Below are 12,948 nucleotides of genomic sequence, written 5' to 3' on the forward strand. Positions count from 1 at the left end.
TTTCTTTCTGTTATATTCTTAGGTTTTTATTAATAAACAATTTTAGAGATGGCAGATACCTAAGAACACAGGTATGAAAAAGATGTCTCACTTAATGACTGTAATACTTACATTATCAAATCCTCCAAGTTTGTGTACAAGTCTGAATAACTTAAAGAGGTTCAAATTTCGATATCCAAGTACAGGTCGTTTGTTAATAGGTGTACCTGTTCGAGGAGATACAAAATATATATTAGAGATACACTATATTTTTTATTTAAAATTTCAAAGGATATAAATAATACCACTGAATATACATAGTACAATACATATATACATATAAAATATGAGAAAAAAATCCCTTGCTAAAAAATCAAAGATGTGGTATTTACAACTAAAGCCATTTCACTTTTTTTATTTTATATTTTTTACGAGAAGGAAAGAGGAGTTTATTAATTTGCTGGCAAATGAGGAGGCTTCCTGTCTCAAAGTACCAATGTCCTGCTTCTTTGCACAAGTATAGAGCTTTTAAAAGTTCTGATTGAGTCCATCTTCGGCTAAGACAATCTCATGACCTCCAATTAATCCTATCTTTCCTTATATTACATGATTTCTTCCCTCTGGTAAGCAAGAGCATAAATACCAAATAAGATAAAATAAAATTCCACTGAAATGAACAATTTTAAAAATTAGGGAAATAAGGTTTTATAGAACTAAAGAAAACAATGAGAAGGCCAGGCACAATGGCTAACACCTATAATCCCAACACTTTGGGAGGATCACTTGAGGCCAGGAGTTTGAGACCAGCCTGGACAACATAGCAAGACCCCATCTCTACAAAAATTTAGCCAGGCATGATGGTGTGTGCCTGTAGCCCTAGCTACTCGGGAAGCTGAGGTGGAAGGATCCTTGAGCTCAGGAGTTCGAGGTTACAGTGAGCCATGATTGTACCACTGCATTCCAGCCTGGGTGATAAAGCGAGACCTTGTCTCTTTGGGAAAAAAAAATATTTTTTTGAGATAATTTGAAAGACAACCACTTCACAATAAGACTTATTCTTATAATTCTTTCTTTATATTTTACCAATTCACTACTAAACAATGATTCTACAGTAAAGCTATAGTTTTGTTTCATTCTAATACAGGAGTATGTAGGGCAAGGACACTAAATCAAACTAACAAACTGTTAGAAAGTGGTAGAGGAGATAACAGAGTAGTGATATAATGCAATTTACGGCCCTTTCCAGAACACATATGACTGGCTTAATCATCTTTAATCTACTCTAACAAAGATTTTATTCATTTTCTTTACTTTTTCATTTTATCTTATACAAAAGCCTGTGAAACAGCAACTTGTTAGGCCATGCCTCCATTCATATAAAAAACAATACAGGAATCAAAGACACTTTATATTAAAGGATTAAAAAATACTTATGCTGTGGTAGCCGTTATCATTTATAAGAACAAAAGACAAACAGAGCCAGCTTCTCCTCATCAGCATTACAGAGATTTAAAAAACATTAATTCCCAGAGTATTGTGACACTTTCAAATATTAATCTTTCATTTTATTCTTCCCTTCAAGCTAAAAAGTTTTCTGCCTCTCCCTACCCCCTTTCTAGCATCTTCCCAAGAAAGGAGAAAGGAGACACTGACCAAGAAGATACGCAAGAGAGTAACAGGGCCACAGTCACTGAAGGACCAGATCATCTCTGTAAATTATTCCTCTTCCCTCAATCCTTGCATGGTTTTAGCATCATTAGGCAGATTCAGTAAGCTGAGCCAAGGCTACCTTGAGACCCTTTCACATTTCTTTCTCTATTTCTGACTCCCTATGAATAGTTTAATTCTCTTCTTAGTTCTATGTGGTTGGGTTATAAGATGACTTATGGTCCATCTTCAGATATGGTCTCTCTTTCTCTCTCACACACACACTTTAAGTATATCAAACTTAAGTGATTTTGGAGGAGACTTTTTACTAAAGGCCTTTGTGTAGGTGCTAACAAAATGGTACTATGAGTTCCATTCTGCTACTGCGCCCTAATTTAAAGGTTCTTTGGGGTCCCATGCATAGGTGGAAGGATTGGCAGGACAGGATACAGGCATTATGTGTCCATGCCATAATATCTATCAAAATACTGTCAAATTCCTCATTCCACTTATTATGTGACAGGCACTATGCTAGGTGTTGGTGATTTCAGTAGTCAAAAATACAGCCATGGCTGGGCACAGTGGCTCATGCCTGAAATCCTAGCATTCTGGGAGGCCGAGGCAGGTGGATCATTTGAGCTCAGGAGTTCGAGACCAGCCTAAGCAAGAGCGAGACCCCGTCTCTACTAAAAAAAATAGAAATTACCTGGACAACTAAAAATATACAGAAAAAATTAGCCAGGCATGGTGGCGCATGCCTGTAGTCCCAGCTACTCAGGAGACTGAGGCAGAAGGATTGCTTAAGCCCAGGAGTTTGAGGTTGCTGTGAGCTAGGCTGATGCCACGGCACTCTAGCTGGGTGACAGAGCAAGACTCTGTCTCAAAAAAAAAAAAAAAAAAAAAATACAGCCATAATTACTGGTGACATGAAGCTTAATGAGCAGAATTCTTATTTTTAAGACACTAATTGTCTGTCTGAAACCTACAACATTAGGGATGAATAAAAGAGAAACTACTCACCTCTATCTTCCATAAATTTGTAGAGCTGCTGAAGAAAGTTCTCCCTTTCTTCTGGAAATGGTTCTATTTCTTCCTAATTTTAGTCACAGAAGAAAAGAATATTATTTTCCTCAATTTAACATTTTAATAATACAAGTATACTTCCTACCAACAGTAAAGACTAACAGTCATTAAAATATTTCAAAGGCATTTTACCAAATAAGAATTATGTCTCAATGCTAAGCTATTCAAAACCAAGTAAGTCTAAACATTTTATGCTTTACAGAGGAATGTCCCAAAAGGTATCTCAATAGTTAGAATCTCAAATGTAAATTCTCATATAAAAAACATGACTAGCAAGATTGTTCATGAACTTTTTACCATATCAGAGATCTATTCTTTCAATCAGGGTCACAAGCTCAAGAAGGCTTACTCTCACTTACATGATATTGGGTCAGGGTTTAATGTCAAAGCTGACTCTATTATTGCTCCTCAAAGAACCACACAAGCTTGGGTCCCATTAGCTGTAACTACAAGTATCCTTCACTAAAAACAGCCCTACTGTACAGTACTTCAGGCTTATATAATCAGTAAAGTAGGGAACAAACTTGATCTACAATACCTGAAGATTCAGACTTAGGGAAACCTTCAAGTAATAAAATTGTTCCCTGATTTATCAGTTGCAAGGAAGGGACTAGCTTCTTGAAGCTGTGGCAGTTGGGAGCTGGTCCTGAAGCAACTTGCAAGGAGCAGAGTAGTAGGTAAGATGGAGGAACTCACCAATTTATGACTTTCATCCATTCAGCAAACATTTAATGAGCACCTGTAAGTGTAAGCACTATGCTAGGTGCTCAATCAAATAAAAGAACCATAAGCTATGGAGCCTGCCATAACAGAACATAATTAGGAGTAACTGCAGAGAAAATGATTCAAAATATACAGTAAGGCTTTACAGTTACTCTGGCTGAAACATACATGTTTCTAATAGTAAGAGTTACGATATTCAACTGATATTCTAAATAAATCAAAACCTATCATTTTTTAATTTGGAATTTCATGTACCTAATGCCATTGTTCTACTATGATTTGCCCTCTTATTTTAAAACCTAATACAATAAAGAAAGCCAAGTTAAAAAAAAATCCATGTTCACAAACTGTTAGGTTTTCTAGTCAGGAGAGAAGAATAAATGACAACCACTAATTTCCTTATAATAAATCTATATTTCTCAATTTAAACATACTCCACATATGTCAGGTTTGGTAAGGTAGTCAAATACAAATATAAGGAAATCTATTTTCTAGATATTAGGTGCCCTCATAGTACAATATTTGACTTTAATAAACTGCCAAATTTATTCCTATTCTAGGCTGGGCATGGTGGCTCACGCCTGTAATCCTAGGACTCTGGGAGGCTGAGGTGGGAGGATCACTTGAGCTCAGGAGTTCAAGACCAGCCTAAGCAAGAGTGAGAGAGACCCCATCTCTACAAAAAAACAGAAAAATTAGCCAGGTGTGGTGTTGTATGCCTGTAGTCCCAGCTACTCGGGAGGCTGAGGCAGGAGGATCATTTGAGCCCAGGAGGTTGAGGTTGCAGTAAGCTATGATGATGCCACTGTACTCTAGCCCAGGAGAGAGAGCAAGACCCTTTCTCAAAAAAATAAAAATAAAAAATGTATTCCTATTTCTCAAACGTTTAAGGAAAGGTTGTATTTAACTTAAGAAAATGTTTAAACTAGAGATCAGGGCCAGGCATGGTGGCTTGCGCCTATAATCCTAGCACTTCGGGAGGCCAAGGCAGGAGGATTGCTTGGGGTCAAGAATTCGACACCAGCCTGAGCAAGAGGCAAGACCCTGTCTCTATTAAAAAAAAAAAAAAACAGAAAAATTAGCCAGGTGTGGTGGTGGCAAGCACCTGCAGTCCCAGCTACTTGGGAGGCTGAGGCAGGAGGATACCTTGAGCCCAGGAGTCTGAGGTTGCAGTGAGCTATGATGGCACCACTGCACTCTAGCCTGAGTGACAGAACAAGACCCTGTCTCAAAAAAGAAATAAATAAACTGGAGATCAGATTTCCTTTAACAAAAACAATTGTAAAACACAAATCTAAGCACCAAAAGGTTTGGTAACAATATTTATTGATCATCTGTTACATTTTATATACTATGACAGACACAGTGAGTGTGAATATGAGCAAGACAGGGTTCCTATCTACGAAGAGTTTATAAATTAATGTGGGAAATACAGACAATAATTATAAATAAATATATATGTATGTGTACATACATATGCATAAATGACAAAAATATGTACAAGGAATAGTAGTAGTTAGACCAGCAAATGAAGTAATGAATCTTTCTGAGGTGAGGGAGGTAATGGCTCATAGGTTTCCCTGTACAGAGATGGCGCATAAGCAGGTTGTGAATTCTGAATAGCAGTATGCCAGGCTGACTGAGGGCGGAAGAGGAAAGGCAGGGAAGGCAGAGGTACTGGCATGTGCGAAGGTAAGCAGCAGCAGGGAATGTAATTTAATACTGCTACAGCATGGGGGGGGGGAGCGGTGCTAAAAGAAGTGATGAGAAAAAAGAGGCATGAGTGGGACCAGAAAGGCGGTTATACTGAAGCTTGACTTTTACAGTGACAAAAAGCCATTCAGGTTTTAGCAAGGGATAGATTGCTCATTTTAGCATTTTTAATAGAAAGCAGTCAGGGGAAAGACTGAAGCAAGGAAATTTTTACACTATACACTATCATTATAAATCACTATACACTAAAACATAACCTCCAAAATCATCCTATTTCATTAAGAGTTTACTACAGTTAAATGGTAGAAATTAATAACTTACCAAAAATATTACATATGACAATAAATTACCTTAACTTCCTAAACATATTAAATAAAATTCACTTTATGGTCAAATATAGTAGCCTTCACTATCTGTACCACTCATTCAATAACTTTTAGGAAGTTGTTCAGCAAAGCACTGAGTGCCTTATCACTGCCAAACCTAAAGCACCAATTACAGTAAAATCTAAAACTTTAGCTCTTTGATCCATGTAAATTCACAGATGTCTTATTTATGATACAATTAGAACTATCTACCCATTTGTATTAGGTAAAATGATTTAAGGTTCTCTAAATCAAAGAGATATTAATCTTTACTTTTCTGCTGATTTTTCTTTTCATACTAAATGAAAGATATTTTACACTTTTCCAGATATTTCAATAAAATATTCAGGTATAAACATTTTGAGGTGACAGCTGTCTACATGGTGATGAAAAACATTTTGAAGTATTAGATGGGTACTTCCTTAATCATATGATAAACCAAAGGCACAGCAAGAAACTTTTTTGAGGTCACTAGGATAACTATACTTAATATTTTTAATTTCACAAGACCATATTTCTATTTTAAAGTAAGCAAACTCCTGGATCATAAATATCAAAAACAATTTTATTATGAGATATTTCTCATACTATAAATATGTTACTAATGACTTTATGCCAAATCCTAACCCACAAAGGAGACTCAACTTTTATAATGTTAATAGGCATCAACTGTTTTTACTTACCTCTTCTTCGCTGCTATTATCCTCCTTTTCTTTTTCATCATCTTCCTCCTCTTCTTCTTCCTCGGCTTCACTGCTAGAGCTGTCCTCTTTCAATTCTGTCTTCCAATTAGCAGGAATAGTTCTACTTTTGTGAAATTCAAGTGCCTGATCAAAGGCTGGAAAGAGACCATAAACCTACATGAACTAGAAGAATTAAGACAACTGATTTGTCCAAAAATATTAAGAAATAAAACTACTGTGCTAGAGCATGACATGGTGGCTCACGCCTGTAATCCCAGCAACTCAGGAGGTTGAAGTGGGAAGATCGCTTGAGGCCAGGAGTTCAAGACCTGCCTGGGCAACACAGCGAGACCCAATTTCTAAAAAAATGAAAAAACAATTAGCTGGGCATGGTGGCACACACTTATAGTCCCAACTACTCAGGAGACTGAGGTGGGAAGATCACTTAAGCCCATAACTTCAAGGATCCAGTAATCATATCACTGTACTCCAGCCTGGTGACACAGGGAGACCCCGTCTCTTAAAACAAAACAAAAGTACTGCGCTAATACCACTCACTTTTATTTTGTCTCATCCTCAGTCAACCGAGTATTTATTAAGTATTTGCTATGTACCACGCACTATGCTAAGTACTTTTCAATACAAAAGTCCATTTAATCCTATCAGTCCTAAGCAGCAGGTATTCATTTTACAGATGGCAATACTGCTACCACTGAAAGGTTCTTAGGTTCAAACATATACAGGAGGAAAAAAACAGTTTTCTTTTAAATGAAAACTAATCTTGTCCAATAAAAATAACTTTAACTCAGGTAAATCATGTAACAATTTAGCCAAAAAGCAATTATATATCCGAAAGAAAAAGAGCCATCGTAATAAACATACACCATCAAAAAATTGATTACAAATGTTTTTAACATTTTTAGTTAAACTCAAATTAAAACTATGTTAACAATTAGCTTAAACTAAAATTAGCTAGACATAATTAATTCTCATTTTATAATAAATGGAAATAAATTATAAACCATAAAATTTAGATGATTTTGAGCCAATATACATAGCATGTTATCAGATCCAACGAATAAGGGCAAAGCAAAAATAACTATTTACAATACCAAAAACCAAGTAACAAATGCAGTTACAGCATATTCCTCAATCAAATAAGACTACTGGGGCCTTGTAATTAAAGATGCACATTCATTAGTGAGAAAGACCAAATAAAAATTACTTTGATTCTTTTTTCTATCATCCCATGGAAGTACTATTTTATTTACTAGGCAAAAGCCAGACTATAGTAATAGCTAAAGACAGTTCTTTCCCACTTTTCTGGATTATTGCCCCTGATTATGAGATTTAAAAAAAAGAAAAAGAAAAAAATCTATTTAACAAAAGACACATGGATTTATAAAAGTATAAGCCACAAGAACCTAAATATAACTTCAAGGACATGATTTTTTTTTTTAATTTTTTAAAGAGTAAAATAAAATTTAATCTTCAAAAATATCAGCAGTTTTAAAATTACTAGTTATTTATTCCAAGATTATCCTTACCTTGTTTTAATGTAGCATCAGGCTTTGGTGCAGTATCACTAGTAATTTCATGAACATCTTTTCTTGGCACTGAAGTACTACATATATTTTTGAATTATAAAGGAAAAAAAACAAAAAAAAAGACAGATTAAGAATCCAATTGCTTATATACATAGAAAGATACTGAAAATATGGGAGTATTGGTAACTACAATGAAAGTGACTGCACACAAGGTTGCGAGGCCCAAATAATATGCTAGGGAGGATGTTAAAATATGTAATTATCATCTACAGAAGGATCTTACCTTAAGATATATTTTATAATACCAAGATGTTCTCAAATAGCAAAGAGTCTCCTGCCTAAATGTAATACTGGGAACTGTTTATAATAATATAATGATGAATAAAAATGTTTGGATGATAGAATGCATGAACCCAATAAAAAAGAAGGAAAACAGTAAGAATTTGCCATTACATTGGGATATTCATAAGAAATCCGTTTAAGACTGGAAGAAAATGTACCAGTTTATAATGTAAATATTCTTTTCAACATTTTTTAAGAACCAGATTCTAGGCTCACAAGCAAACTTCTAAGATACAAATCTGAGTGAGGCCTTTCATGGAACTCCATGATATGAAGAGGGTCAGATGCAAACTACTGGAACAGAGCTTATCACATATATCACATGTATTTCCAATGTTTCTTAATAATAAATCATAATTTAGCTTCTGTGCATTTGGTTTGGGTCCATTGATCACAAAAGCCTTAAAACTATTCCAAATACATTTTTGGCCTACCATTTTTTATTTTTAAAGTTTCAAATACAAAAGTAGATAAAACTGTGCAATGAACCCCCATGCATCCATCACCCAGCTTACAATGATCATAAACTCATAGTCACTGTTTCATTTATTTCCCTATCTACTTCATCCCACCCCAAATGGATTATTTTGAAGCAAATCCCAGACATTACATAATTTATTTAGGATATTTCATTATGAATCTTTGAAAGAAAATTTTTAAAAAATATAATCATATCATAATTGCACATCTAAAAATTAGATATGTGATCTTTTCAGCTTTACTAAAGCATAACTGACAAATAAAATTGCATATAATTCAAGTGTCCAGTGTGATTTGATATACATATACATTGTGATATGATTACCACAATCAAGTTAATTAACACATCCATCACCTCACATGGTTACTTTCTGGGGGAGGGAGAGAGTAGAAATGCTCAAGATCTACCCTCTCAGCAAATTTCAAGTATATAATACAGTACAAATAAGTACAGGTACCACGCTATACGTGAGATCCTGAGAATTTATTCATCTTATAATGAAAAGTCTGTATCCTTTGACTAACATTTCCCCATTCCTTCCATCCCCAACAATAATTTAATATAAAGAACGTAATCAATTTCAATGTTCAAATTTCTCTTATTATCTCAATTTTGTTAAAGGTGGTTTCATAGATTGTTTTTAAAAATAACTTTTCAGAACTTGAAAACCCAAACATCAATTCTTAAAACGTGATGAACTTCTTAGGTAAGGTACTGACATGCAATATATAGCTCAGTATAAAATATCTGGCTTCTCTAGTCACGTAATTCTTAAAGAAAAAAAACACAGAAATTCAGAATTCAGCTCTAAAAATGTCCTACAAGAAAAATCACTTTCTTAACACTTAACATAAATCTACAGTAACCCATTTTAATCCTGACTACTGCAAAAGCTGAATACTATCCAACAGGTATCACTAAAACCATTAGATGTAACTAGAAATATTAGAAATAAACAATCAAGAACAAACCCTAAAAAAGGTCAATAAATATATCAATAAAGTATTAGGTATGTTAGGTATAGCAAATTTATCTCAAATCACCATCTGTTATATGGGCGAATGTTGACCAGTGAGACAGCACTGAGAGTCTACTGTGGAAAGGAAGACCAAGATGAGCAAGGAAAGACACACTGTAAGACTACTACACTTAAAGATAGCATGAAAACCAGTCACTCTTTGAAACATTCTATTTGAAAGACATTTTATGTGAGAAATAAAAGCCTAAGGTCACTGGGAATAACTAATTCATCATTTAACATCCTAATTTGAAAAAATAACATATTTTTATAAAGAAGTTTTTTAAACCAGGTGAATTATACTTACAATTTGCCATCTTTGAAAGATCGAACAAGAATATTGTCCTTTTTTACAGCAATCTCATCACTACAATCAGGACAAACCACCTTTAAAAAAAAGTGTGAAACTATTGTGACTAAAAGCACATTTACAGATAGTTATATAAGCACCTACTAATTAAATGCTTTAAAAAATTTAAGCTTAAATTTTAAAAACTAATTTTAGTTTGAGAATAAATCGGTACACACACACGGGGGAGCACACACAAGTAATTTTAAATTGGTATCCTACATCCTTCCAGCCCTCTGGATAATCCAGACTGTTTTTTAGCACACGCATGGTGTTGAAAGCAGAAGAATGGCTATGACTAGGCTGGAGCTGCGGACCAAGTTCTAGCCAAAAATAGAAAAGAGGCAGAGCTGGAAACTGAGGGGCTACATCATGGTTAGGAGAAGGACAAGGGTCCAGAATTTCCAGAGCCTTATAGCCCATATTAAATCTTAGTATAAAATCTAAAGTATTTACAGGAAGGGTCTAAAGAAGCAAAATGTCATAATAGATATGCCTTTTAAAAATTTCCTTTGGATGCTATGAAGAAAATGGACCAGGGAAAGGCAAGAGCTGAAAGAGACTAAGCTACTATGATCATCTGGGTGAGAGGTGGTGGCTTGGATATACAGTGGTGGCAAATTAAAGGGATGAGAAGTATCAGAGATAACTAGGGAAGCAGAGATGAGAGTGAAGAGGATACTTAGTTTTCTGCCTTGTGCAAATGGAAAGATGACAGTGTCATTCTTCTAGTCACTATGAAAGGAAAACAACAGAGAAGGGCCACATCTGGGCATGAGGGAGGAGATAAAAAAGCATGGGACTTATTAAGTTTTGAGGTGGCTAAAGGACATCCAAATGGAGATAGTGAACAGACAAATACCCAGGTCTGGAGCTCATATAAATTTGGGACTCAACAGCCTGAATATCAGGGGTCTAAAACTTGGGGCCTGTGAGCCAAATCCACTCATTATTTTTCTCTGATGAATTAAGGGTTTCAAAAACCGCACATATGATAGCTTTGGCCAGTGCTGCCACTGGAGTGTGAGTAAGTGGGCTCACAGTTCCACCACAGGAACCACATCTGCATTTTATTTAATTTTGTTTTTGTTTTTTGTAGAGACAGCGTCATACTATGTTGCTGAGGTTGGTCTCAAACTCCTAGCCTCAAGCAATCCTCCTGCCTCAGCCTCTCAAAGTCCTGGGATTACAGGCATGAGCTACCGTGTTTGGCCACAATCTGCATTTTACCCTGTTCACTCATGTATGTTATTTTCTTGGTCCCTAAAGCACCTCACTTTGTTATCTCTGCAACTGAAGCTGTAAGATGGAAGAAGACTCCCCGCCCCAAAGAGAAGATAGTGATATATTCTGAACCCAAATTACAACTTGAAAGGTTGGTTAGAAGAGGAGAAGTTGGTGAAGGAAAATGAAAAGGAAGATGATCCAAACCATGGAAGCTAAGACTCCCTCCTCTCAAAATGGGAGTAAATACCACTTATTTTCCAGTATCAATTAGAATTAAACAAAACTACTTACATTTAACAAACTTAGCACAGAGCCTAGTAAGGTAAATGCTCAGTGCATGGTAGCTATTTATAGTTCCTAGAAACAGGCAATTGTTTTCCAATATGAGGTTGTTACCAAAACACTTATAAAAATTTACTCAATTTATAAATAACTTTAAAATTAAAACATAAGTCTTATTTATGTGATTTTATCAAGACTGTTCGACTTAGAGCACAATTTCACACTCTAGTTGACAAAAATAACTCCATCACTGTCCAATAGATCAATTTTGGGAGGCAGATAACACACATCAATAATTCTCAGATTTTCGAAATAATAATGGAATGGCTGACTAAACAGATTACTAACCTTTCAATATCATAAATCCTTAAACGTTTTTCTTTTCATCAAGGAAACTATTTATTAACTACGGTGAGAGAAACTTAATACTCAAAACACTAATGGTGAAAATTTAATGTTGCTGTTGCTTGAGAAAAAGACACACAAAACGGTTTTAAAAAACATATTATCAGGCCAGGTATGGTGGCTCACACATGTAACCCCAACACTTTTGAGAGGCTGAGGTGGGAAGATTGCTTGAGCCCAGCAGTTTGAGGTTGCAGTAAGCTATGACACCACTGCACTCTAAACCAGGCAACAGAGTGAGACCGTGTCTCCAAAAAACGTATTTTCAAAAGAATCTTAGTGCTTTAGGAACAAAGAAATAATCTCACACTGATACTTAAATTTGTAGATTACTCATTAACCCCAAAATGCTGCAAGTTACTTAATGCTTCTAATGCTGTTTCCTTATCTCTAAATGCAGATACATAGTCACAACTACCTCATAATACTTATAAAGGTGTTAGTACAATCCTTGTATGTAATAGGCATCCAATATACGTTGGATGGATGGACACATGGGGAGGTACAAAGGTATCATAAAGTATTAGTATTTATTAAAGCAAATAATTGCATTTTTTCATTATAATTTAAGAGCTGACATTTATTGGGCATTTAATTTGTGCTAAACACTAAATGAAGCAGTGGGGATAAAGTACACAACATGTTCACTGAAAAGGATAAACAGGTATCGCTTCTAGACAACAGTATAAAAGAAAGATGCTTCTCTTCCATAATATTTCTTTTTCATTTGAAAAAATGAATAACTATGAGACCATGGTTACTTAGTTTACCTCATAAAAACCACAAATATGCAAAAGTTTATATATATTATGAACATAAATTTTCATGCAAATGCACATAAACAAAGAATAGTGTATTTCAATCCTATTTCCATGGTTTCTGCAATTGTTAATCAGTGAATAGGAAAATAAGAGAATGAAAATAAAGCTGAGTAGATTCTCAACTAAAAATTTTAAAAATTTATCAAACATAAGAACAGAGAACCTCTACAACATTAAATCAGTTAATCCCAGTAACACATTTTGAAGTGTTTGGTATATGATAAATGCCATATTTAACAAATACGAGTTAAACATGCTTGAGAACACTCAAAAATTTTATTAA

The 12,948-nt window shown here is 34.9% G+C and overlaps 1 protein-coding gene across 5 annotated transcripts in view; it reads right to left on the reverse strand.

Moving 5' to 3' along the window:
* Positions 1-12,948, reverse strand: part of ARID4B (AT-rich interaction domain 4B) — a 126,197-nt gene that overhangs the window by 45,934 nt on the left and 67,315 nt on the right. For all 5 annotated transcript variants that reach the window (XM_045537027.1, XM_045537026.1, XM_045537028.1 and 2 more), the window contains exons 9-13: positions 9,889-9,968; positions 7,741-7,817; positions 6,194-6,348; positions 2,647-2,719; positions 112-206 (exon numbers count right to left, since the gene is read on the reverse strand). In XM_045537027.1, coding sequence (XP_045392983.1) covers positions 112-206; positions 2,647-2,719; positions 6,194-6,348; positions 7,741-7,817; positions 9,889-9,968 — 480 coding nt within the window. The remainder of the gene's footprint in view (positions 1-111; positions 207-2,646; positions 2,720-6,193; positions 6,349-7,740; positions 7,818-9,888; positions 9,969-12,948) is intronic.

Source organism: Lemur catta, chromosome 25 (assembly GCF_020740605.2).
Source record: "Lemur catta isolate mLemCat1 chromosome 25, mLemCat1.pri, whole genome shotgun sequence".
Lineage (NCBI taxonomy): Eukaryota > Metazoa > Chordata > Mammalia > Primates > Lemuridae > Lemur > Lemur catta.